The sequence below is a fragment of the Apis laboriosa genome, unplaced genomic scaffold (assembly GCF_014066325.1).
Source record: "Apis laboriosa isolate Shangri-la unplaced genomic scaffold, ASM1406632v1 scaffold158_cov153, whole genome shotgun sequence".
NCBI classification, from domain to species: domain Eukaryota; kingdom Metazoa; phylum Arthropoda; class Insecta; order Hymenoptera; family Apidae; genus Apis; species Apis laboriosa.
The window spans coordinates 790,224-817,506 of NW_025222082.1; the positions used below are offsets into that span (position 1 = coordinate 790,224).

A 27,283-nucleotide genomic window follows, 5' to 3' on the forward strand; every position below is an offset into this window, starting at 1 on the left:
AGTTATGTGATTTATCGTCACGCAGTTAAGAGTCCGGATTTATAGTGACCGAAGTTGCGCCCAAGTTTTATGGCCAGGCGAATTGTTTCGAACTGCGCTGAAAGCTCTCTCTCTCCCCCCTCCTCTCTTTCTTTCTCTCTTTCCATCGTTCTCGCACGATGAAACGCGCTAGAAAATTCGTTTAATCGCGAAGCTGGATGTTCTGAGGATAATGGTATCACGCTTGGAAGGAAGAATTTTCTCTGAAACATGTTTGCGAAGTAACGCAGGTTAAAGAAGAGAAAATGAAACGTTTAATTAAATCATAAGATGATCGTCGTTTCATATTTAAAATCTTTCGAGTTTACCACGAAGTCGATCCTTGTAAGATCTTTTTTGGAAAAAAAGAAAAAAAAGAAAAGTAGAGATCGTAGAGCGTCAAATCGGACAGGTTTAAACACGTTCGAACTTGTTCGAACTTGTTCGAAATCCTTCGCGAGGAGAGCGCGAAGAAGTTATGGTCAACGATGGCATGACACGGTTAGAAAGACACCGTTTTTTCACAGCGAAACGAGTGAATCGAAGCGAAATGAATCTTTGCACAATTGCAGTGGAGTAGGTAAACTAGCAAACTGGTGACTCATGTCTCTAGGAGAGAAGAAAAGATCGACGATGGTCCACCATCGTTGCATCCGCTAGAGATCTTACGCCAGTTTCACGCGCGTTGTGATCGCCTTGCCGGGAAAAAATGAGATGCAGAAGGTGGTAATTGATAACCCGTTTTAATAAGCTCGGAGAGACGTTGCGTTGCGACAGAGAGCTCGAGGCGGTCGCGTGGATTCTCGCCGTTCGAGGCGAGAACAGCTGCAGCGCCGCAAATTAGCATGGGGGCTATAAACGATAACGGTTTCGACAAGTCCTTGCACGGGACGTGCTTTACATCGGTTAAGTTGATTAAACAGTTAATCAGACCACGACAGAGACGTGGTCATTCCTTGCAATTATTTATTTTCCTCTCGTGATTTTTCTCCCGTGTCCTTCCTCTTTTTCCTTTAGAAACATCGTTCTCGTTGTTCGCATCTTTTCTTTTTTTTGCATCATCGAGATTCTTGTATTTCATTAAATATCTGGTATTCGTTTCGAAATACGTTAGAGAGAAAATCCTTGTTAGAAAATAAACTAGACTGTTTTGTAGAATTTGTATAATAGGCACATTAGTATCGATATTATTGGCAATAGTTTTATTATACTTACGAATCTTAGAGATCATATTTATATCGTTGATTATAATTTTGTCGCAATTAGTAGTATACGTTATTTATACGAGGTTTCCTAACTTCGATCAAAAAATTAAAATATTTCAACTCGAAATATTCGAAGTCTCGAAAAATGAAGGAAAGAGGATAAACGTTGATACAATCAAAATTTAACTGGTGATTTTCAACCATCTTGGATTATATATCTTGGGAGGGAAAAAAAGGAGGATCTCCTCCCCGATTACCCCCAAAAATTTATAATAGCACGCGATTTACCATAATTAATCGATTACGCCGGCTCGCGAGGCACCGAGCTAGCCGAGGGAGATTTTTTTCCAGATCATAATTTTAGATAGGCCGCTCGCCCGTTCCCGCTGACGCAAATGGCGGCGTGTAGGCAAATTGAGGTGAGATTGGAGGTCAGCGCGATCCGTTGGCCGCGGCGAGCCGCCTCTCGTGTACCGGGCGATACAAAAGCAATTTGCAACTTTGTTCCCCTTTCATCTCAATTCCTCGGCAAAAACATCCTTTCGTCGAGGAAAAAAAAGAAAACCCAGAGAAGATCTTATGAATCTTCAAACGATGTCTCGAATCATCTTGGAATCGTCGCGATCGAGGGGACGATAAATTATCGTGTTCACGAGCATCTGACGGGAAACGCAATATCGTCAGTTATTAAAATCGTGATTGTCGAGGCCTCTATTTAATAACGAGCGAAGGAAAAACTGAAGATCGATTATTTTCTTGCCACGATTAACGCCACGGATAAAGACTGTGGCTCCATGCACGCGTCTGATGACTTTATTTCGTCACAAGATACGAGATCTTTTGCAAACGATCCGATTCTCGTAAAGAAGGTAGAGAAAAAGCGAGTCGATCGCATCGAAACTGTCTAGCAATTATGCATTGCATGCAAAGATCGAAAAAGAACGAATCTAGCGCAACGCTGTCCATCTTTCCAAGTTTCCTAGCGGATGCGCGTGAATACGTAACTACCCGAACCTCTCACGTGTTTCCTCCTCCTGATCTGACAGCCTCTGTCCAAAGAGAAGTCGAGGATAAAGTCGAGCTACTAATTAAGCCACGGAGGCCGGCAAGGGGAGGGGGGGAGCCCTTCCGTCCATCCTCTCCAAACGTTCGTTCGAAGAACGGCTAATTCCTATCACTGGATCAATCGTGGCTCCGTGACTCGACGCACGATCCCAGGACGAAAACTGGCCTCTGCCAAATCGAGTAACGCAATTTCGCGGCCGATCGCCGGACGGCGTTAATATTAATGATCGCGGCCGACCATCGTATTCCAGAATTCGTTTTCTTTAGAACGAGCGTTGATTTATGGGGCCATGGTTTTCTTGCGCCTCTCGTCTCGGCCGCGTCTCGAAACGAGGCTACTACCGTTTATTGATCAAGATTTATCGATATGCTGAAAATATTTATGCGCGAGCCAATAAATACTCTCCCAAGAGAGAGAGAGAGAGAGAAACAGAGAGAAAGAGAATTTACTCTTTCCTTTCTTGCCCCGGCCAAGGGATTTATTTGGATTTCTCATTTTCCACGAGGAAAGGAATCACCCGGTACGTGAATCGGCGCGAAGCACCGCGTAATACCAAGGGATCACGGTGGACCGGCTAACGTGATTATTATAAAGTCAATACGTTGCTAACTCATCAGCCGGCTCCGCCCTCTAACAGCCCGGTAATATGCACCGGCCAAGAAGTCAGTTACGCTCTATCAGTACGCTCTCCTCTTCCTTCTTCTCGTCTCCCCTCCCCCTCGTACCTGACCCTTCCCCCCGATCGTACACACACCGTCTCCTCTCCCTCCCTCTCTCTCTCTCTCTCTCTCTCTCCTCTCCCTCCCTCCCCGTTTCGTTTCGTTCCTCGTTTCTTAAACTTTCCTCCTTCGGTCGGTTCTTAACCTCCCTCCGTCTCGCTTCACCGGGATGCGAAACGGTCAGGAGTGTGTCTTACCTACGTCGAATAGGTAGACACGTAAGTAAGTATCGTACGCGTGCAACCTACCGTGTATACCTCTTCCGATATCTCTTTCCACTACTCTCTCTCCCCTCCCCTCTCTCGTGCTTTTGCACGTGCAATACACGGTACAGCGGCATCGCACGTATCTTGGCGGATCTCGAACGAGCCGCACGAAATCGCTGCCTGCAATTACCCCCGAGAAATATATTACTTAAGGATTGGCCGCTAAGAACGCGGACGATAAGGAGATGCTTCCACGTCCGTCCGCGTGATCACGCTCCCCTCCCCCGCGTGAACTCGAGCTTTCCTCCTCGTTCAACCCGATTTCGCGCCATTTACTTTTCCAACGGGTCGAACAGGTGTCTTTGGTTTCTCGAGTATTTTTTTCGTTTCTTTTCTTTTTTCAATTTTCAAGCGTTCGGCTTCCCTTCGAAGGGAGGAAGGGAGTAAAGGGTGGGGATTTTTGGGGCGAGGCGCAGATGCTTGGGCACGATTTAATGGATTTTATTTGCACGCATTTTAGATCGAAGTTGCAGGTGTCTCGCCTTGTGGATCGAAAATTGAGACGTTAACGCGGAGAAGATACACGCATCTTGATTTAAAGTTTGGTGATATTTACGGAAGATTGGAGTTTCGAACTTTGCACGTTTGTGCAAAATCTTTCCAATGTGAAATTTTCTTTACGAAAATTCGAATTCGATGCTTATCGGGGGGGAGTGGCGCGCGACGTGATAAATGCAGGCGCGATAACGTAATACGCGAAAAAGGGAAAAAGCGAAAGAGGCGAGAGGGGCACGAGTGTTTGTTACACGCCTTACGGACAGCGAGGAACGCGTTATTACGGCGGCTCGAGGTGGCGCGCGAGGGGGAGCAGTGACTTTTTTTCCCCGGCAACGCGAAGTTCAAGGTCCATCCTGGGTTGGGTCGTTTCATTCATTCGCCGTTGGATTAGCCGAGCGTGTATATGGCTGCTTATCGAGTGACTCGCGCCTCTTGCGCGCACAATCTTTCTATTCATCGATTTTCTTTCTGTTCCGCGTATCCAAATTTCTCGAGCCAATTTCATTTACAACAATTTCATCTTGAAAATTCATCGAGAAAATCTTCCTCCCGTTTCAAAATGTTCACTCGAGGAAAATTAAAGATTAACATCTGATTGAGAAAAGCAGGGAGAGAGAGAGAGAAGGAGGAACAAAAGAAAAATCTATTCAAAAGTCTGGAATTTTTGCAAGATTAACAACACCATCGGAGGGAGGGGACATCTCACGGGACCAAGCACCTCTTCCAACAGTCGTTAAACGCCGACTGCCGCGAGAGGGTTTGACGAAGTGTTCGCACGTAGGGAGCGCGCTGCCAGACAGGTTTTCATGGTTAATTTCGCGAACACCGCGACGACGATGCGCGTGATGCAACAAGATCTACTCATACATCCACCTATCCTCTATACATACACACACGTGCGCTCCACGTGAAGTCCATCGTGGCCAAACGTGGAGATGAATTGAACGAATCGCTCGTATATGTGCATGCGTATACGCGTCGATACACATATATATATATATATATATGTATAAATGTACGCGTGTGCGCCCGGTCGGGCTGCAGGGTCAGAGGTTAAGCGGCGTGATTGAGTCTTGCTTACAAGGAGCCGCCCTTCGTTGCTCTCGGTTCCTACCTTCTTCTTCGTGGGGAAGGAAACCATAATGCAATTTAAGCCATAATGCTTGACTTTAAATTGAAAAGATTGCCCGGGGGATGCGAGGGAGCCCGAGCTGTATAGCGCTCGGAGGCGGTGGTGCGGCGATTCCTGTGCCGCGGTTCCAACGAGGAGGAGGATGAACGTTCGCCGAGGTCTCGAACGAAGTGGAGGGGAAGGAGGGATCCATTCTCTTCTTTTTTTTCTTTTTTTCTTCCAACGCCAACCGAGGAAAACGCGGGATAAAATGACGTTTCACAATAGGCTAGGCAAAACGATCGTTGGCCGATTATATTTCCCCGTGTTCGATCGACCCTTTGCACCCTTCTGACCCTTCGCAGCGAATCGCCACCTTCGAGCACGAGAAGAAGAGGTGTACACACTTCTCTGGTCGAACGTGGCAGATGGTCGATTTTAGGTAGGAATCTCGATAGATCGGGTGATGATAGATAAGAAGGCTTTCTCGGTTTGATCATTCGCGAGAAAGGGGGGAGAGAAATCATACTTGTGGGTGGAATCGCGACGTCGACAGGTGTCATCGATGGAATTCGAGACTGTGCAAGTTTCGTAGGAGGAGATTTAATAATTTCGAGCACGAAGTCGAACTTGTTCCCTCGATTGGCAAACTTGGACACGCGGACGCGCTGACCAATGGCCATCTGTCGGGTCGTTGCTGTACTGGTTCCACCCTCTGCCAGCTTACATTTCCAATCAATAACCGATTGAACAACCCCCTCTCGACCTCCCCCTCCCCTTCCTCCCCCATCTGCTCGCATTCCTTCCACGAGACGAACAATCTACACGTTTACGAACGTGTTGCTCTCATCTTCTTTTCTCGATTCTTCGAAGGGGATAAAGAATGATTATGCAGAGAAATCGATGGTAAGTTTGAGATAGGTGTTTTCAATGAAAAAAGTTTTTGAAAATAAAATTAAACAATAATTTTAAAGCACGATACGTATAGGTTACATATATATATATATATATATATATACGTGTGTGTGTATGTAAAGGTTTCTCTTCTTCCTGTATTTTTTTATCAAATTAAAGTTTACAAGTAATTAATTAAGTTTACAAGGTAATTACAAGGTTGTATATTAAAATTTTATACTTACGAGCGTTTTTTATCGGATATTAGATCGACTCATAAATAATATCGCGTTGGAGCGCATAGCATAAATAGTTTTAATTGATAAGAATCATTTCGTATAAGCTGTATTTTTATTACGAAGGATTAAGAAGATATCATATACAATTTTAATAAGAAGATAAGCAATATTTGCTAATTACAAAATAATTCTTCGTATAATGATATACGATTTTGTGATCTAGGATGTAAAAGGAAAAAGTAAATGTAATTTTTACTAATTATATTGCGTATCCACAGATATCCTTCTGATCCGACGTCGACGAATTATTCCCATCCGTTACGAAATCTCTCGAACAGGAAAATCATCGAAAACGTGATAAAATAAAAATAATCTTAATGAAAAAAAAAAAAAGCGCATCATCGATATCATTATATTTTAGAATATTCCCTTTCCTTATGCGCTCGATTAATCATCGAGCGTCGAAACAAAAGGGATCTATCGATCGCTAGATCCATTCGTTCGGGGGGTGATCGAGGGAAGCGAGATGATAAATCAGATAGGTGGCAGCAGCTGGTGCTCGGGAAATTGGCTGGCCATTGTGCCGGGACGTGTTATTTTGGAAAATCATCTCTCGGCTCTTTGCCTGCTAATTTCGGTGGGCCTTGTGCCCGAAATTACTACCTACTTCCTGGGTCGCGGACCTGCCGGTGGCCGGCAACCCTCGGCATATGGAATGCGGTTATGGACGGCCTATCGGGTTTCTTCGGGCCTCGAGCCTCCATCGTTAATTGCGATGCTGTTTCTCTTCGTTTCCCTTCATTTCCGGAAATGTCTTCACAGTTCTTAATACGGCCCATTGTACAATCGTTTCTTCGGGATCTTGTTGTCTTCTTGGATTTGGATGGACAATTTTCAACCCTTCTACATTCACTCACAATTTAAAGGAAAGGTAATTATTTAGATAATTGTTATAGATTGATCAATTTGTTTAAACGCTTTCGACTATTGTTTTTTTGATCATTAATTATGGAATTATGTTTCAATCGAAGGATAAAATGTGGAATTAAAATAATGTACGAACATTTCTTCAAATTATGGATACTTAAGGATTGATATTCTTCAAGGGAAAAAATTCGAAGAATTGTAATATCCCTTTACAGGAGTTTAAAATTAAAAGGGTTGAAACATTTCTGAAAACGGAAATTCCTTGGTTAGTAGAGGGATAATTATAATCGTTCTTATTGATTGCTCTTCTCCGATTTTTACACGGCACAAAAGAAACTTCCTCTGCCATGCGGAGGAAGTTTCTAAGACTTCAAAGACTTACCGCTTGTGAATATTAAAAATTCCGCCTAGCATCCAGATCTACCTGGCCTTTTCATTCTTTCGCCCTCGCCCTCGCTCGCATACATATGTAAATTCACTTTTTGCCGATTGAACGGTGCCGACCATCCCGAAAAATTTCCGAAGGATCGACACAAGAATCGCACGTATCCCTGAACGTGGCCCTACCCCATAACGAGAGTCTTAGCAGAGATCTTTCCGGAACATTAGCATGATACGATTGACGAACACCATTTTCCACAAGATCGAAATCACTATCCTCAGGTAGCCTTATGAACTCATTAAGACGCCTTTTTACGCCTGTAACGTTTCTCGATGATAGGTGCAGCTGATGGACTACGTTTCCACAGTTACTCTCGTTTACTCCGTCAGAATATTCCCAGAGAATCGTGGAGAAAGCGTAATTCTCCTCGATGGGATTTCAGAAGGATTACGGATCGTTCGTTTTCCTCCCTGGAAATTGCGTGTAGAGGGGAGGGGGATAGGTCATCGTCGTAGCAATATTACGTTTGCACGATCGGTTTGTCCCGTTTTTCCCCGTTTTCATGGAAAACACATGGACGTGACCCCTGGCAGAACGAAAATCTGCCCTCTGACCCCGCTGGACGGAAACACGAAACACGGCGTATTGGCAATGCCATTATACAATGACACAGTCCGTTGCACCCTAGCTTGACCCCTCCCCGTACAATAAAAGAATCCATTGGTAGAAAATTGGTATAATCGTACCTGTAATATTCAAATATACGATTTAGAGGAATATTAGGTAAAAATATTCCAATTGGATTCACTCTAATAATCATCAATCACCTTCTTCTTGATGTTTAAGATTATCTTCCCGTCCCATTGAAAGAGAAATTTTTCCTTGTTGAAAAGGATATATATATCGAAATAACGTGCCAAAAAAAAAAAAACGATACTCTAATCTACGTGAAATCCAGTCCGTTCCAGTTCCTGAACAAATTTCGATTATTCGAGAAATCAACGTTAGCCACGCGACCGTTCCAACAATCTGGCGTCTTCCCCCGCCAGGAAATTTGTCCTGCCAGTCCCGCGCCATTACCGTGGGCACAATTAAAGCCAATAATTCAAATCCTGCCCCCCCCTCTCCCCGGAAGGGGAGAAGGGAGGCAGAGAAGACAGAGAAATTCGAAGTGTTCCAGATTTTCGAGTGCGTCCACATTTCCACACCCCTCCTAAATCGCACACGCGCCTGTCCGACAATAATGGCCACTGACCATCGGCCATCCCTGAATATTCCAAGCCCGGGACGCCGATGATTCAATCCGACAATGGACCGTTCGGATGCCGGACAATACCCTGGTCAAATGCACTATCGACGGCAAACGGCGGCCAAACGGGGGTGGTTGCAAAATAGGGGCGGCGGAATGGAACCCCTTGCGCTCCCCTCCCCCTCCTGTTGAAAGCGTGGGTGGTGCCCTTTCACGCGGCCACGTTACCTCGTCGCGCTTTTCCTTTCGCAGGGAATGACCACTCTTCTCTCCAAAATTTGCTTCGATTCTCGTCGAGTCCTGATCGATCCTCTCGGAACGGGGAGAGACTACGAATGATATATGTCGCGTGACCGAATAGGGAATTCGGGGCAAGAGATGCGGGCCATTTTCTTGGCTCGATGCTTTTTCCACATTTTCTTTGTTGTTGTCTCTCTCTCTTTTTTTTCGATCGTACGTTTAATCCTATTCAATATGGATATGGAATAATTGTGAATTTCAATTGGATTTCTCCTTTTACGTTTCTCCTTTTATCTTTGCATTTGAAGAATCTTTGGCTCGTTTCAAGATTTAAAATGGTTTCGAAGATATCCATCTAAGATTAGAAATTTCGTATTTATTCAGTATAGATTGCGAAAAGATTTTACGAATTAGTAGTATTAATCATCGATGCTTCATCGAAATGTTAATTCTTCGATCAAACGATTCGTTTGCTTCTTGAAAACTTGAACACGAGTTGAAGTTCTATTTTTAGATCGCCCACGTCATTCGATTAAATCGTGCACAGGGTAATAATAATTTAAAAGCGTGTAATTTGGAATATGAAGGTAGTCTGAAAGTCAAAAACGAAAAGAAGAAAGAAAAATTCACCCGCATCTTAATAAAGATTAATCATTAAACGCGTTTCCTCGTTTCGAACAGAAAATTTTCCTTCGTTTCGTTATCTCGGGAGTAAGTAAAATACGGCGTGCAATAACGGTATAAGGGAAATTGGTAATGAGGTGCTTGATTGGTTGATTAGAACCCCAGCGAAGCGTTGGCCCATTTCCTCGGTCGAATGCCGGCGATAATTAAGCCAATGGACTAATTAACCGAATTAAATAATTTGCAGATCGATCCGGGTGTAAAAATAATTGAGCCCCATTCGTTGCCTTTTTTCCCTCGTCATCTGGCTCGTATATTTATATCACGAAGCCGTGGGAAGGCCAATTCCATCGCAATTGCTCAATCGACGTTTACAATAAGGACGAGCACGAGCAAGCAGCTGACAGCGAGAGCGTAGATCGCAAAGGCAACTTGTTTATCTATGACCGAAATAACATTTCCACCATCATATTTCTATCAATTTTTAAAACGAAGATAGCACATCAACGGAACATCAACGGCCGATTTTCCGAAATTTCCGAAATTTCTCTTCTCCCTGAAAAGAAGATTTACAAGCAGATATCCCTTGGAAATGTAGATAGATATTTGCAAAACATGGAAAGCCCATTTGGAATTTTAAGGGCATGAAGAGAAAAAAAAGGAAAAAAAAAAAAAAATGAGAGGAATTTACAACACCCCCGAATTTGGTCCTTCGGGGACGCAAATATGTTTTTTCTTCTTCTTTTTTTTTTTTTTTTTTGCTCCTTCATCAGATTGCTCTCTAGTTTTACGACTTAATGACTCCTCCAGCCGGCGAGGCATTCTGAAATTCCGATGAACTGCGCCGCAGTTGTTCTTTCTTCTTCGTTCTTTTCTTTCCCTCTCCCTCTCCCTCTCTCTCTCTCTCTTTCTCTCTTCTATCCTCCCTGCTACCCTTCGCTCCAACGAAAGGGCTAAGGGAATATAACCAGCAAATGGAATTTACAGCGAGAGAATGCACAAGAACTCTTCCGAACTGCTGATACCCGTTCCTCCACTCGATTCCCTATTCGTGGAATCCATCCCCCATCCTCCATATCAATAATCGAATACAAAAATACAAAATTTCAAAATTCCCTTCGCGATTACATCCGTTAATCGTTGAAAAATCGTTTCAAATCCTCTCAATACTCTCGATCCATCGGCAAACTCTTTCTGCCGAAATTAAAAGGCGGACGCAACGCAACCACCGACGAGAATCGAGAGGCGATAGAAAGAGGGAGAGAACGTTTCTATAATTCAGCGCGGTACAGCCAGTCGATCGTTCGGGATCGAGGATCAGGGGCGGATAATGTATGTACCCTCTGTCGAGAAAGAGAGAGAGAAAGAGAGGGAGAGAGAGAGAGAAAGAGAGAGAGAGAGAGCTGAGCTCCAGAGTGGCACGTACGAGTGGACTGTCTCGTCTCCTCTCTCTTTCTCTCTCTCTCTCTTTCTCATCCTCACGTTGGCCTTGCGGAGGGTTTGCGGGGGTGCACCCCCACGGGCCAGCTGAGAAGAGGGGCAGCGCTGACCAACGCGAACGGACAGCTTCTGGCTCACCAGTAGACAAGTTGCCCCCGGCAGACCAAGTTGAGGGAACCCCCGGTTTTTCCAAATCTATCTTGTCGAATAAGTTGTCGCATCGGTCGATCGTTAACCTCGAATTCGATCGAATTGATCGGTGAATTGGTGCAAGTACATATGTATATATGTATATATGTATAAGATCGTGAGAGTGAGACTGATCGATGAACTGTTCGCGATATTTGTTTATCCGTCTATTGGCAAAATATTCGTTTTTGGTGCGTGAAATCACGGGGGACATCGTTACTTGGGAAAATTGGTATTTTTTAAGAGACTGTTTTGAAAGGCCAAATGGTTGTCGGGATTTGTCAGTTTGGGAGCAAGAGGAAGATGCACGCGGAAATGAAACCGACTTTTCGGATACGTAAGCGGAAATGTTTATTTTGTCTTAAAGCAGAGGGTAGATTGTATAGTCTCTCTCTCTTTCTCTCTCTCTCATTGATGTAATTATTATTATTATTATTAGTATTATTATTATTATTAATATTATTGTTATTAATCGACGAGGGTTTCGATTTTGTTTGCCGAATCGAATCAACGTTCATTCCTCTTGGACCCATATCGAATTTGATGGATAATAATATACCAGCATATATGTATATACGCGCATCTTGCCTTGGAAATTTTTTTTATGGAAAAAAATATCATGTCCCGCATGAAGCAACGATCTAATCTTCCCATAAATAGAATTAATGGCCACGAACGAATGCTTCCTGCTTTCCATCGAATTTTTATCGTATGCTTTATTGTACGTTTATTTATCTATTCTTATCTAGTTAATCATTATTAATCAAATTAGCTTAAGTAGAATTTTCCATTGTGCGAAAGATTGGATGGATGGTTTGGATCTCGTTCATTCCCTGTTAGGGAGGGGGGGGGGATGTATGAAATGCAAAACCAACCCCCTTTCTGTGATTAGACCAGCGTGCAACGATTGGGGTTGCTTTTAGGTCGAGAAGGGATGCTCCAGCCATTTTAAATTCCCCACCCCCTTCGTTTGTTGTAGCTCCTGTACAGCTACGCGCTCTCCCCATACGCTTCAGATTATCCTGTAGACGCACTCGAATTCCTCGTTCTTTCCCTTCGACGACCCCCTTGTATACTTTTCACTGCATTTCTCACTCCCTTCCATTCTTTTCGATTCTATTCCCACCTCCATTATCCCATACTTAATTTATCAATTTGACTCGAAGGAAGAAACGTTATCCTTCACGTTATCTTATTCATAACGCGTCCCTCGCTTCATATTCGATAACGATTAATTTTATTTTTGGTCAAACTGTGGGATAGGGGGAGGGGGGGGGGGGCTAATCGAAATTCATAAATTCATGAAAAATTTTTATGAGATATGTGAGCGAGCACTTGTGGTGATTCGTGCTCCAAGCTTATAACGATACTTTAATGGAATTATAGAGACTATAAGTCGAACGTCAGTCACGCTTTGCATAATATCGGTGGATTTTTTTCATCGATTCTTCGCAAGAAGAGGGCGAAGAAAAAAATGTTCCTGTATATACCAGTAATGGTATAATAAACGCGAGGAATCATCGCGAAATCATCTTCGATTCCGTCTTCGAATAATTCCACCACTTTCACGATGCAAATTACAAAGTTTCTCGAGAAAAAAAAAAAGAAGAAGAAGAAGGAGAAGAAAAAAGGCGGTAAGGGGGCGATAATCCCACGGAAAATCTAATTAAATCGGGCCCGCAGAAAAACTGGTTTCATCGAGGCGGAGGCTCGAACGAAACTCCGCTCGTAATCTTGGGAGGGCACCTTATCAGATCGTTATCAACCGATCTGACCGCGTTCCTGCTTCTGGGTTGGTCACGATCCTGGGGTCCAATGGCCCTCATACCTTCCCGCTCCCCTCCCCCCTCTCCTGGATGCGGGCCCTACTTCGTACAGTACCTTAATTAAGCGTTATGACTCGAATTCCTTGTTAAGCGAACACGTAGCCTCCCCTCGTAGCGCGCTCGAGCAGATCCTCCTCGAGTTTCGTACAAATTTGTGGCCGTGTTGTTGGCTCGAACGGTTCTTTTGTCCTGTGAACCAACCATGTTCCACGCTTTTCATTATTACTTCGAGTTTAATTACACGTTTACATTAAGGTGGAACGAAAAGATCAGATTGCATTAACAGATTATTTTGATTATCGTGAAAAAAAAGAAAAGAAAATACTTTTATACTTGTCTTAAATTTAGCATGGAAAAGATTAATTTTTCCTATGAAGTTCCTTGAAATTCTAATTTTTCGTTCTCTTTCGAGGTATATCTTCTGATCTTGATCTTTTCCATCCTTTTTACCCCTTTATATCATGAATTTCGTTCTACATTACGAGAGTTTTTGAAAAATAATGCTCTCGATATATAAATATTTAATTCGTGCCGATATATAAATCTCCTCGTTCGAATTATTATTTTCGACATTAAAACATTGCTTGCTTTACATTCGTCAAAATCAATAGAAATAACAATTTTTAAATGGTTCACAATCATTTCGAAAAACTCGTTCAAATTTTAAATATTGCTATTTAAAGAAGAATTTTTCCCCTCATACGTTTCGTCTCGCCCTACTTCACAAACCTTCCATAATCATTTCCTTTCAATTACAAAAGTTATTAACAAACTTTTAGAATTAAATTTCTTCTAATCGTTTCTTTCTTTCTTTCCATTCTGCGGCCGCGCATTTCGAGCGAGAAAAATCGAAGCGAGGGAGGGCGAAGAATCGGAGGAAGGGTGAAATCGAACATCGTTTCGCCCCCCTCAGGATCTGTGTAAAATAATATACAGCCGTCGAGCAGCGCGAAATGGCGCTCGAATTAATTAATTACTCGTTGACCAGGGTCGATAGGTAGTAACTCGATTTCGCGCAATTGAGTCGTTCGTTCGAGAGGCGGGCCCCCTCGTCGGGCACCTTCGTTTCCTCTCTCGTTTTTCCCGCTTCCAAGCGGTCGGTGTATCGATATTTGCACGCTACGATAATTATCGAGGCCCGAGATCTACTCATCACGCCTCGACGGCCGTTTTAATTCGCCCCCTTGTTTCCCGTAACCGTGCCCTCTCCCCCTTCCCGCGTCTGGTGGCATTTTTGAAAAATTACGGATATTCATTACCGTGACAGTCCATTTTCGTTACAATTCATCATAATATGAAATTTACGCACGTACGGGCGTATAAACATTATAATCATTGTTGTTTCCTTTTTGTAACAAAATATATTCATTAATTATTTATGACCGTTTAACACGTTGGATTTAATTGCAACCACTCGTGGGCTCGACTCGTAGCGCAAACTTGAATCTTCTTAATCTTGTTGCGTTAATAAATTTCGTTAGGAGAATTTATTCTTTGCGGGAAGGGAAGGGGACTTTTTAGTACCCTTTATTTGGTTAAATTAATTAGTTGAACTAATTCTTATCCAGGATCTTTTCATTTTTCAAAATGTATTAACTTTTATGCGCTTTCTTAGAGAATCTCGAGTCTAGATCTGATTTATTTTTTCCTTATAATAAGGAATAACAAGGAAAATAAAAAGGAATAATAAGAAACTGAAGTTTTTTTTACACATGTTTTGAAACTCTAGGATAAGATAATTTCAATTAATATATTCCTTTTCGTTTCAGTTATTCTTAGTCTTGCTACGTTGCTTTTCCAAAAAAAAAAAAAAAAAAAAAAAAAAAATTATAATCCTTAATTGTTTATTTTCTAGAAAAATTGCAAATTGATTAAGACGAGAGTGATCGAAATTACTCCTCTACATAAACGCGCGTTTATACCATTCCTTTCCGTCCTTATCCCATTGTTCCTTATTTGTTGGACTTTCTGTTCGTTTCCTACCCCTTCCCACCCCCCCGTAGTATGTACAGCTGGCTAGGCAATGCCAGAAGCACTCTCATTGGATATAATATATCGTTCGGATTAGCGGAGCCCTCTTATTGTTTTCCACTCTTGCGAGGATCCGCTACACCCACCCCCTAATCCACCCCCCAGCTTCGAAGAACGTATTCTCGCGTTTCTTCTTCCACTCCCCTCCGTCTCTCGCGTTCTTAGTTATAACTTAATTACAACAAAAGCTGCTCGTACCGTAGCGGCTCGATATATATTAGATTTTCCGTCATTAGAAACTTTTTGCGCCAAGAAATTATATCTTGGAGCAGCGAGGATGAGAGGGGATGAGGAACGAAGATGATTCGTTGCCTTTGGAATCGTCGATATATGTTCGATATTCGACGTAGAATATTTTGAAACGTGTTATATTACGTCGATATAAAAATCTTTTTTACTACCCTAAAATAAATATAAATAACAAATAGATAAAATAAAAATAATTAACAAACAGTTTCGATACGATGAAAGAGGGAAGAGAAAGATACGAATATTATTATATTCTCTGTACATTGCTTTAGAATAATAATAAATCGGATAAAAAAGATCGTTTTCGCAGAACGTGAAATTAATATATTATACCGTTAAAAATATATATACATATTTATATCTCGATGAGCAAGAATTTACTCAATTTTTCACCGCTGTTACATTACTCTATCTTTTTATCTTCATTACACCGAGTCTACGTATCCTAATGTATGTATAGACCAAGACCAAGACGGCCTGTACACGAAATAATAAATTGCACGGCAGAATTCACAACAAATGGCCTCTCGGCCATCCCCGGCCGCATAATCTCGCCGATTAAATTTCCATTTCAAAACCTGTGTGACGTGAAATGATGATTCCAACCTGTCTCGAACATCATATCGTTCGTATCGAGGCGCGGATCTGGGCCCGATATTCAGAAGATGTACGCTGCACTCTCTCTCTCTCTTTCTCTCTCGGTAAAACCTCTCTAATTACCGCGTAATTATGAACATCGGCATGGACGGCCGCCTCTACCTCTTGGTAGCTTGTAACGCGGCCGAGAGGCAGAGAGGCAGGATCGTGTCGTAATCGTCAGGACTAGGGGGAGGTAGCCATGTCGCTGCCGCGGCTATTGTGCCAATTAACGTGAATTTCTGTCGTTATTATTTCTCAACGTATCACAGACACGCCCATTTGCATTCGATGAATATTTCATTCGTCGTCGGCCACGATGACTTCGCCGAGACGAAAACGAAACGCCGGTTAATTAATCGAATTTGCCCTGCGCGCGCGTGTTTGAGAAAGCTCGTTTTAACGGAGGCCGATCGCTGATAGATGAGAGATAATAACATTGTGCCTTTCGAAATATCGATAAGTTACTCTTACGTTTGTATAAAAATATAAAAGTGAATTCTGGAATTGGGTTCAAGGTGGAGTTGACCGAAGTAAACAGCTGCAACCGAATGTACAACCAAATGGGAGACACGATCGTTTCCCTTTAGAAATCGAGGGACGAACACGCTGATCCCTGACCTCGATGAATTTTTTTTTCTTTTTTCTCTGGTCCAATTAAAGAATCGAAAAGTTTCATCGAATCTATACATATCGGTTGGATAAAAATTCATCGTCTGATCCGCGGGACGAATCCAGCCAAGTGTCGTCTGGAATCACGGTTATCTTGGTTCTTGGCCTTTTCTTTCGATCGCTCCCGGCCGAGGCGTTTCCTTAACGAATAAGCCGGGTCCATTACCTCTCCGCGTGAAGCACTTACCCCTCCCCTCCTCGTGGAGGATGCTTCCTTCCGCGGTCAGGCCACGGAGTCGTCTGGAAAACCATCCCCCCGGGCGTGAGGTCCGCGTCCCTACGAGGCCATTAACGGCCCCCTCGTTCTCCCGGTGTACGTGCAACGAAATGTCGTCGCGCTACGACCAGGCGTACGTGTCTGCACAGTTTCACGGTAATTCGAACGAAAATACCGTAATAAGGGACGTGCGAAGGTGTTGCTCGTCGTGCAGGGCCTCGATTCCACGATCGTTCCTTCTCGTGATATGCGATTTGCCACGGTGAATACGGCGAGCGATTATGGTTCGCATGTAGCGAAGCGGTTGCCTTGGCAGAAAATGGTAAAAGATTGTAATGTTAGTAATGACTAGTAAAAATTAATTGGTAATGACTAGTCAAATTAACTTTACTAATCTAAACTTTTTAGATTTCTTGTCTTTACGGGAGCTTTTAGCAACGTCAATATTGTTTTCTATTGATATATCGTTGTAACTCTACACGTATATACTCTCGTACGTGTATATATATATATATATACTCTTTTCTACCTCTCTTTTGGATTGGATAAATCTCGAAGATAAGGAAAAAGTATCTTCCATATCCAATCGACATCTCGATGAATATAAATCTTTAGGATACGAATGCAACATCAGTCCTCGGTCAAGCCTACCCACAAATTTCCGTCGAATTAACTCGTAAATTACAGCGCCATTTTCGAATTGCCAACGGGCCAACGGAGGGGGCCGGTGGATCTCGAGGAAGGGGTGTAAGATCGCGCGCGTGTCGCAGAATGGAAAGCAATAAAAGGAAGGGGGACCGAGGCCTCTTTTATGCATCGGATGCGCGCCACGCGACCCCAACCCTTCTCCTCATCAATTTCAAATAATTTCCTTACGACCATTTTTTTTTTATCCCCCTTTCCCTCTTCTTCTATAACAACGTATCTATCGATGTATCTTTTCTTTCTTCCTTCTCCTCCTCCTCTTCGTTCGTTCGTGTCGCGTGGGGATGAAAGGAGGTTCACCCCCTTCCCATCGAACAATTATTCAGGGATCTGTCATTTTTGTCGCAGGATTAAGCGTTTCGAGGACGATTATCGGCCGATGATCGATCGATCGACGCGTGAAAACCACGCACGAACGTTTAATTGGATGGAACGCAGTTGGGACCGTTTTTTGCACGCTCGTTACGCTTCGCGGAAATGGAGAGGCAAAGAGAGAGAGCCAGGAATCCCAGAATGAAACATCGTGGGTTTCCTCGAAACCCCTCGCCAGAGGAAACGATCTGGTTAGCCTTTACACCTCGAAATTATCGTACTTGTTACTCGTTTCTTGGCCGAGAGGGGTCGTGCAATATACAACGAGGATTTCTTGAAAATTCCTCGCCTTTCGTCTGACCAGAAAATCAATTTAACGAAGAGATCCATCTACGAGATTCTAATATATCCACGAAATAGTTTGCCTTTAGCATAGCTCTCTAATAAAGAGAGACGTTTTTGAAAATTATCCGGACGTAAGCGTAGTAAGTCGTAGAAATCGGGTGGCCGCAACCCTTTCGCGGGTGGAGCGAGTCTCATAATAAGAGAGAATGCTCGCAACCACCCTGTTTGCGGGCAGGGGTCCGTTGGACAAGGCGGTCGCCATGGAAACGGAAGATCAAGTGGGCAGAGGGGCGGCGTGAGGGGCGGAGGGACGCGGGGGTGGGTTGATTTCTTCATAACGGCCGCCATTATCGCGCCCTCCGACCGTGCTTCTCTCCTCCTCCTCCTCCTCCTCCTTCTACCCCTCCTCCCCCTACCCCTTCCTCATTATGTCCCGGGGCGGAAAGGGAATATTCTTGTTTTAAAAATAATCGCCGCCAGCCGGCTCGCGAATGGCGCCGTTTGTAATTGGAAAAAGTCTCGGCTCACGTACAAGAACGTTGTTTCCAACGCGCGTTTTTTCCCCCTCCTCCCCTCTCTCTCTCTCTCTCTCTCTTTCTCTTTCACTCGCTCGCTCTCCCGCTACCTTTCTTCATTTCCTCTCTCTCTCGAATTTCCGTTTGCCACGAATTAGGATTTTTCTCCTAGCGCGAAAGAGACGCTCGTTCACTCGGTTATCTTGATGTATGGGTGGAGGGGGGCGGATCTTCTTGAACTTTTATTCCCATGTGTCATACCGTTCGAACTCAAAATTACAGTTCTTGTAATAATTAACAATCCTTTTGTGATTAATTCGTTGCATCCGAGAAAAGCTTAGAAGTGATACAATGTGAACGTGTCGAAAATATTTCTCGTGCTACGTAAGGGTTGTTGCGAATTCGTCGAGTATTATACAGGAAATAGATATATATATACGCGAGTCTTTCCTCAAATTTATCCTTATCTTCGTTTCAAAATTACGGAACAATTGGTAACTGAAAGAGACAAGGGAAATCTGTTCCATTACGCGAACATCCCCCCTCCCCGTTCCAACTATCTGGCAGCGATTTCTCATCGCTATTCACGCCCGGTTACGAGGGCACGATTTTCCCCCCCAGCTGTATTCACGCTGGGAACGTGGTTTCCATATCTAACGTCGGTGCATATACGTATTATACAAGGTGGGTTCTTAAAAATTGATGAGAAGGCCGGGGCACCACGCAAAACTAGACTGTATCCAGATCCTGCATCTGGTATTCATGATGCTCCTTCGAGGATGGGGGGAAGGGGGTGGATCTCCAGTTGGCGTGATCCAACGAGGAGGGGGAGGGAGGAAAAAAGGATAAGTCGAGGAAACGCGTGCTCGCTGCGAATTTACCGCGATTAGAATATATCGCGACGGGAATGGCCGAGCGCAATATCGTTCCACGGACGGAAACCGCAGCCTTGAAAGCCCCGAGTCGGAGGGAGGTGTGGTTAAACTACCGCAAAGCAACGAAATGTCAGCATTAATATTTCAACCGTCTCTTGTGCGCCGGCCAACGGTCGCCTCTATGCTTATTACACTTATTGTATCGTGGCGTGGTTTAAATATTAAAATCTCGTTTTCCTTCGGACGCGTTCGATTCGAATTTCGGAAGTCGAATGAAGTCGAAGAAAAAAAAAAAAAAAATTCTCATTTTTATCATTTACATTTTCGGCAAAAGATTCGAGAAAATTTCGCCTTCTCTTCTTTCTTTTTGATTCTCTTGTTCGTTTGGAAAGATTGAAACGCAATACGTGTATGGTGTAAAATGATTTATTACAGATTTTGGGTAGTTTTCTGCAATTTGATCCGATTCTCTCTTATATTTAGGAACGGAAAATGAATATTTCTGATTGGCAGAGCAACGATGATGATTATTTAAAAAATTTATATACTTCTTTTCAACGTTTTTCCTCATTTTCTTAAAATTATATCACGAATTATATCGATCTGTCCTCCTCTTGCCAGATCAATACTCTTAAAATTATGCTACTCACTCAGAATTACAAAACCCAATTCGATTAAACAATAATTGTGACAATATATATATTTCTAATCATATCTATTGATGATTAATCAATGAAAAAGAGTTAATGAATAAATAGGAAGGAAGCACATATACAAATTAGTGATTAGTCTGCGATCGAACGAGATATCCTGTTCAACTCCACTCATATTCGAAGATCGATCTCTTCCATTGCATTATTTCGAGGCGGTCGTTGACTTGGACATATCCCAAGCTTTTGCCCACGATCGTTTTTTCGACAGCCGGTGGAGTTCACCTGTCCGCGGCTAACTGTCGGCTGCGGACGTACGTACAGGTGTCTCGTCCACGTAACCCGGATGAATGGGAATACGTGCACGGAGAAATGGCACCCAAGAGGCGAGAGAGAACCCGGCTGACCTTTATGAATACTAAGGGAGAAAGGGTTGCGTCCGTGGACACGCGATTTCAGACTGTCAGAGAAAGGGGATCCCGTCGAATTAATAAGTGACGTCGCTCGTCTGTGGTGAATACGAAAATCTCTCGACGGAACGTTGCGCTCGATGGACGCACGAATTTTTCCCTTGAATGATTGACGACGACCGAGAGGATTGTGATTTTCAGCGAGAAAAGGCGAAAAAAAAGGGGGAAATACTTACTTAATTATCTTCTTAAATTTGAATCATTATATATGATTTATTTATCATTTTATTTCCTATGATTTGATAATCATTGTAACCTTTCGAAAGTAGGACAGGTAACGTCTGATTATTTATTCTTTAATACGTAGTCGTTTTTTCTAAACAGAAGAAGGATGGGGAGGGGGATAGGGACGTGTTTAGAGCCCAATTCGAACTTTGAATACTGTATAGGTGCAAAGGTAACAGCTTTACAACCCCTTGGAGACCCTTTTCCACGAGCAGAGGGATGACTCGAGTTTATCGTGGCTCGTTTCCTCCTCTTTTAAATGTTTCACGGCGTTGCATGTTTCAGACACGATAAGAATCGATTTAATTACGATTTCGACGACATCTAATGTTTAATAGATCGTACTAGATCGTAATAGATCGACTCGACTCGGCCATTTTTCTTTCGCAATCGTTGAAGGGACACTTGCCCGAGGGTATTCGTCGCACTCGTTGTGACTAACTCGTTGGAAAAAAAAAAAAAGAAAAATCGATGGACGCGGGAACGAACGAGGCCACGATTCATATTTAATGTAATCGTGTGCCAGTTTCCATCCAGAGTCCTTCGTTTAATAATGAAAACGAGCGCATCAAGGATCTCGCATTGTTCGTTTTTCAGAGGCGCGTCGATGATCGTTAGACCGAGGCGGTCGCATTCCCGTTTCCTTTTTCATCCGCGATTATACCGTCAGATCTTCGCAACTTATTCCAACAATTACACTGAAAACACAGGTTCGCGACTCGCTATCTAATCATTTAAAACGTTTTACTTGGAATGAAAATTTAATTATTCCATTGAATTTCTGTTGAAACGAAGCTCAAAGCGCAAGATTTATGCTCCGTTCAAGCGTTCTCACGGAATGATATATGAAACGTACATAAATAATTATCGCAGATATAAAATATTTTTTATCTCATTTTATCTATTCCTCTGATCAAATCTCTCGTTCGTGTTATTCAAATGTTTCAATGTATTTAAAAAATGATATAAAAGATGACGTTTATTCATCTCTATTAAAACATCGTTTATTATTATTCGATTACTCGACAGAATATTACTTCTCACGGAATAATTCTCTCTGAATCTGAAGAAGAAAAATACAAAAATCAGCTGTGCAGCATCCCCCCGATATGTCATCGTTATTTTCCAAGCCGTGGGACGCGTAGATCCGACCGTATTTGCGCTGGGTTATCTGGGTATTGAAATGTCGCGTGTGTCCTGGCCAAAAGAGGAGACGGGAGAGAAGAGGAAAGGTGGGATTATCTGAATACAGTCGTTTTCAGGGGTTGAGTTGCGACTCCCTAGGGGGTAGTAGGTGGCCGGCCAGGCGTCTCTTTGCCCCCCCCCCTTCTCTACCCTCTCGTGATCTATAGCGGTCATCTTCGTTGCGAATTACCACCATCTTCGTTCCAACTTTGGTATACATTGTTTGAATATCGATCGATGATTCACTCCAGGAAGAGTAGCCGTTTCCAAGAACATGCAGGCATGTGTCGCGATGATCGTTTCAACGTAATTCGTCCGATTGATAACGATAATGATAATTCGCTCCCCTCTCCTCCCCCAACATCGTATTTACGCATCGTCCCCCCCGCTACCCTGGGTTTAATCAGGTCCGATGTGGGCGCCGAGCGGATCTTGGTCGTCGAAATTATAGGGGCTTGGTGAGGCGAAACTTCGGGTCCGTTTGGTAGGATTCGAGGAATTTGGAGATCGTGCGGTTGATTAGCGAACTGGTGTCGTTTCTCAAGTCTCAAGTTCAAGGAAGGGAGAGAAAAGGGTTTCGGTTAGCTTCTCGTGCGTTAAAATTATCAAACTGACTGAAGAGAATTGGAGGGGGAAAATTCCCGAAATCCCCTCGAACAGAAATTAGGACGGATCCTCTTAACAAGTACCTAGTATCGTTCGTAACGCAAGAAACATCCGAAGATAAAAATCTCGATCGAGGTGTTTACAAGCTTCCCCACCCCTCCCTTTCCCAAGATCCGCACACGCTGCTCCCCCCAACCCCAGCCGATCGACTTTTGACTCACAAATGATCGAGAGGAATCGCATCGTTTTATTAATTGCCGCTCCTCCATCTTTGTGGTCAGGTAAGGCCGGGGTAAGGGAGGGGGAGGACCATCTCATCGGAGGAGGGCATCCATCGCTCCCGACGTGGAAATTCTTTTTTCGAATCGCGTCTCCTATCATTTTTACGTGAAAAAGGCGAGGTTTCCCCGTCGGCTTTATAACGCGACGTCACTAACGAGGCCCCCGTTGCACTTTTTGTTGCAGCAAGCGACGCGCTCGGCCGAATCGATAAGGAGCCAGCCTCGCCGGAATCCATACAAGGTGAGTTTGCACAGAGTTTCATCCGTCCGTTCGCCCGTCTGTCGTCCGCCTCCTTTACCCTCTTCTTCCTCGCCCCCTCCCCTCCCTCTGCCTCCTCCCTCTCCCTCTCCCTCCTCCCTCTCCCGCCCCCTCCCCCCCAACTCGTCCAATCGCGACGCGATTAACGTACGACGAAGGGTTTAACCTTCGCCGATGGCAGGAACATAAATTTCACAAACGAATAATACGACACGACGAGGCGGAGGGCCTCGAGCGAAAGGACTCAAGTATCGGGGCATTATAAATCCGCGTCGTTATTTCTTAGGCCGGGTTTTTGCGCGGCCGATCGGGGCCGGGCAAACATCGTTTAATTGCAACGATGAGGCTTTTACATTGTGCGCCTCAGAAAATCCGCCGCCTGTAAGGAAACCTGGTGCCGGTTGATTGAGAAATTTTCAGAGACGGCAAAGAAATCGGACGAGCCGCCGCCACGGGATTTTTATTAATCGCGAGCGCGAATGGAGCCCGAAACCAGTCTCAAACCGTGTGCGCCCCCCTCCCTTTTCCGTTTCTTTTCCATTCGTCGATTATGAATCCAAGTATCAGGCATCAGGCCCTTCATTTCGCCCGATCGATTATCGATTCAAATCCGATACGTTTTTCTGAAATTAATTTATCACTTGGCTTATCGATCAAAATTGTTATAACGGTGGAAGATCAATGAAACAATGAGAGGACAGAAAGAAGTGATTCTATATTTGGAAAAATTATATTTTATTGAGTATATTTTTCTTGAAGAAAAAGATTTGAAGAAGAAGTAAAATTGAAACTTTTACGTACACTTAATCGGAAAAGAGTAATCAAACGATCAAACATTCGTTCACAAGCGTCCGTTTACCGAAATAGAACGTAGCCGCCTCTGCATCCTAAGGCTGATCCCTTTCCACGTAAAATATGTCATAAAACCAATTATACCGCCCACCAGCAGAGGCAACGCAGCGGTTCGTCATTTGCCACGAGGAATTCTCCCTCTTAAAACGGACAGGAAGGGGGTTATATTATACGCCTTCGTCCTTGGCCGAAAAACTTGTCTGCTCGTAAAAAAAAGGGGGTGGAAACCTCCCTGAACCTGGTCGAAACCCCCCGAGGCCCTAAACGATTTTTTCCCCCAAAATTTCGACAAACAAATTCGAGGAACTTTTCGAAGGATTTTATCGCCTCGTCCAACTAGGATCGACAGAATTTCTTCTCACGTGACAGCGAGAAGGGAGTCGATCCCATCCATAAGGATAATTTAGGCTCGCGTGAGAGGCGTCCACCCTGTTTCTTGGTGTGCGCGATTCTGCTGACCGTCTGAAAAAAAAGAAAAAAAAGTGCAATCTCTCTCGAAGATTGTCACGTGTCGTCAAATGTAACACGTCTTCCAATGAACGATAATAACGAAACTGGATCTTTAACGAGCCGGATCACCGGTCTGTCTTCGAGACGTCGAAGGTGTTTGGAGATGTCGATGTTCGAACGTGAGACGAATCTTCTTCGATCTTATTACGAAGAATTTTTAAATCTTGCGTGAACTATTATAATAGCTACTTATATTTAAATAAGTAGTTATTTCGAATACTTTTATTTCTTTTCTTTTACTGCATTTCTATAACGATAGTTCGTCGAATAAATATTATATATCGGTACGATTTCTTCGCGAAGAAAAGGAAAGGACGCGTTTAAAATATATGAAATATGATTGTGTTCAACAGTTTCATTAACACGTCTTCCATTTAAGGGAGCAAAGGACGAACAAAAAAGAGGGAGGGGAGGGGAAGATCTAGATCTCTCGATTCAGAGAGCTCGGAACAATCTTTCGAAAGCGTCCCCTTCGAAAAATAAGCATCGTGAACCCAAGCTGGATTCTAACAAAGCTTTGGAAGAGTGGCAAAAAATCGGGCCGGACTCTCGGAAACGCTGAACCGGTCGTTACCAACGGGCAAACAGACCGAAAGAAGATTCCAAAGATCTTCTTCGAGCGATTCACCACTATCCCAGAGACTATTGGGGAAGGAGGAGGAGGAGAGGAGGAGGAGATCGTTCCCCACGTATTTGTCTCGGGCCTCAAGACAAGCCTCGAACGAATCCATCGTTCCGAGGATCGCGAAAGGACATCATTTGCAACCTGTGTTTTACTTTTATAGCACTTAAGGCCCCCGATTGTTTGTCTTATTGCTATTAGCCTCCGTCAATTAGCAATTGTACCCTTAATGCCGATTCCGTGAATCGGTTTCGAGGGGGCTGCTGCTGCTGCTGCCGCTGCGAGGAGCCCACTTAAAAAGCCTCGGCGAGGAAGGGAAGGAAAGGAAACCGGTAGGAAGGAAATCAGGCTCGTGGAGGGGATCCAGGCTGTCCCCCAGGTGGGGGAAAGGACCCATGGACGGAGGGGGCCGTGTCATTAGGAGTCATTAATATCACGGACCTCTGTAATTTGACACACTTCCGATCGCCTAGCGCCACCACCACCCGCTCCATTTTTCTTCCTTTCCTTCTCCTTAAACCTGTCCATCCATCCATCTCACCCCCTCCTCCTTCCCTCTTTCGTTCTTCCCTCTTCGCTTCGTTCCTCGACCCAGACCTTCGAACAGCGTACCTTCGTACAGTCTTCTTCCTTCTCCCCTTTGTCCCCCTCGAGTCCAAGCGACAAAGATCCCCCTCCCCGCAGGACCAGAGGGTGGTGGACGCGCGCACGCATTCTCTCCACATCTCTCTGTCTATGGGAAAGAGGATTTTTATAGCAACACGGCTGGTGACTCGGGAGGAAGCGTGACGCTTTTCAATTTTCAACCCTCGTTTTTTCGCGTCCTTTGCGAGGCGTTGTAGTTAATTAACGGTAACGAGGAACGAGGGGCGATAATTCGAGTGGATCGATGGGAGATCAAGCTGTGAGAGCCTCGACGAGGTGAAAAATACGCGATCTCCTCCTCTCGGCGTTGTTGCGAAATCTGCGAAAGAAGAGGAGGTATCATTCGGAATGCCGCGTAGCTGCGATCGATATGATCCACGGATGCTAATCGAATCGCTAATCGTTTATTCCTACGTCGTACAGGCACACCTGTTCGACCGATATGGTCAGACCAGAGATTCTTTTAACGCGGGCTTCATGGAGATCTCTCGGGCGGAGAACGGCCTCATCATACTTTCTAATGTAAACTCTTCGACGATATTTTCTTTCTCGTTCTTTGTCTTTTCCTTTTTTCTTTTTTTTTTTTTTTTTACCACTCTTGGCCACCACTCTTTGTCTCTTTCCCGAGGTTTAATCACACCGCGATTATCCTTCGAAAGTCGTGAGACTCTGCAGCTTTCCTTAGATCCGGAATAAACTGATGTTACGAGAGATCCTTATCAGAAAGTTCTTTCTATTTCTCGCTCTCGGGTCAAGGTGTAATTTATGGGTCGATTCTCTGTCTCTCTCCTTCTCTCTCACCTGTCGATCGTTATCCACGTAACGTTATTGTTCGCTTCCAACCGCACTGCCCTCCTTCCGGTTTATCGAATTATGGGTAGCTTGATTCGTCATCGAACTCTGAATAATAAGTATTCCAGATCGATGTCGTTCAACCTTCCTCCACTTTGCTTTCAACCGTTCCGCGAAATCCGTCCGTTCATAGCCGTCGATCGATGGATCAGCCGCCCCCCCTTTCCTCGGCCAAATATGCAAATTAACGCGATGCACTCTGTTTCCCTGGAATTGGATCATCGCGTTTTTCCCCTCGATTCCCGTGAAACGAATGGATTCAGTGGCCGGCACACGCTGGGCAGGGAGGGGGAGGCAAGGATCGACGAGGATGGAAATAGAGCGTGCTCGATCGGCGGAACGGTTTCGCATGGGATGCAAACGAGGCACGGCGATAAACTCGCGAGCTGTGTGCCCCGCCACGAGGGCGAATAATACGTCTTCCTGGTGATTTTGTTATTCAAATCGGTCCCGGGACCAGCGTCCACTAGCTGGGAAAAACCGCTATTCAATGCCGAAACGGCACCTCGACCCTTCGAGAGGAGCAAGAGAGCCTTCCATTCACGCCCGCCAATCCGGAACGTCCGGTTCTTGCGTTGCTCCCGGCATCCCTGGAAAAGCCGCCTCGCAAAAAGCTTTACCGCGTATCGCTCGATTCCCGTTAAGCTCTCGGACGAGCTCTCGCTTCGATCATTCG

General features: G+C 44.1%; 1 protein-coding gene across 3 annotated transcripts in view; it reads left to right on the forward strand.

Moving 5' to 3' along the window:
* LOC122710857 (POU domain, class 2, transcription factor 1-like) overlaps nt 1-27,283 on the forward strand; it is a 118,741-nt gene that overhangs the window by 66,889 nt on the left and 24,569 nt on the right. For 2 of the 3 annotated variants that reach the window (XM_043929024.1, XM_043929026.1), the window contains exon 4: nt 23,052-23,108. The exons of the other annotated variant lie outside the window; for it this stretch is intronic. In XM_043929024.1, coding sequence (XP_043784959.1) covers nt 23,052-23,108 — 57 coding nt within the window. The remainder of the gene's footprint in view (nt 1-23,051; nt 23,109-27,283) is intronic. 3 annotated transcript variants of the gene reach the window in all.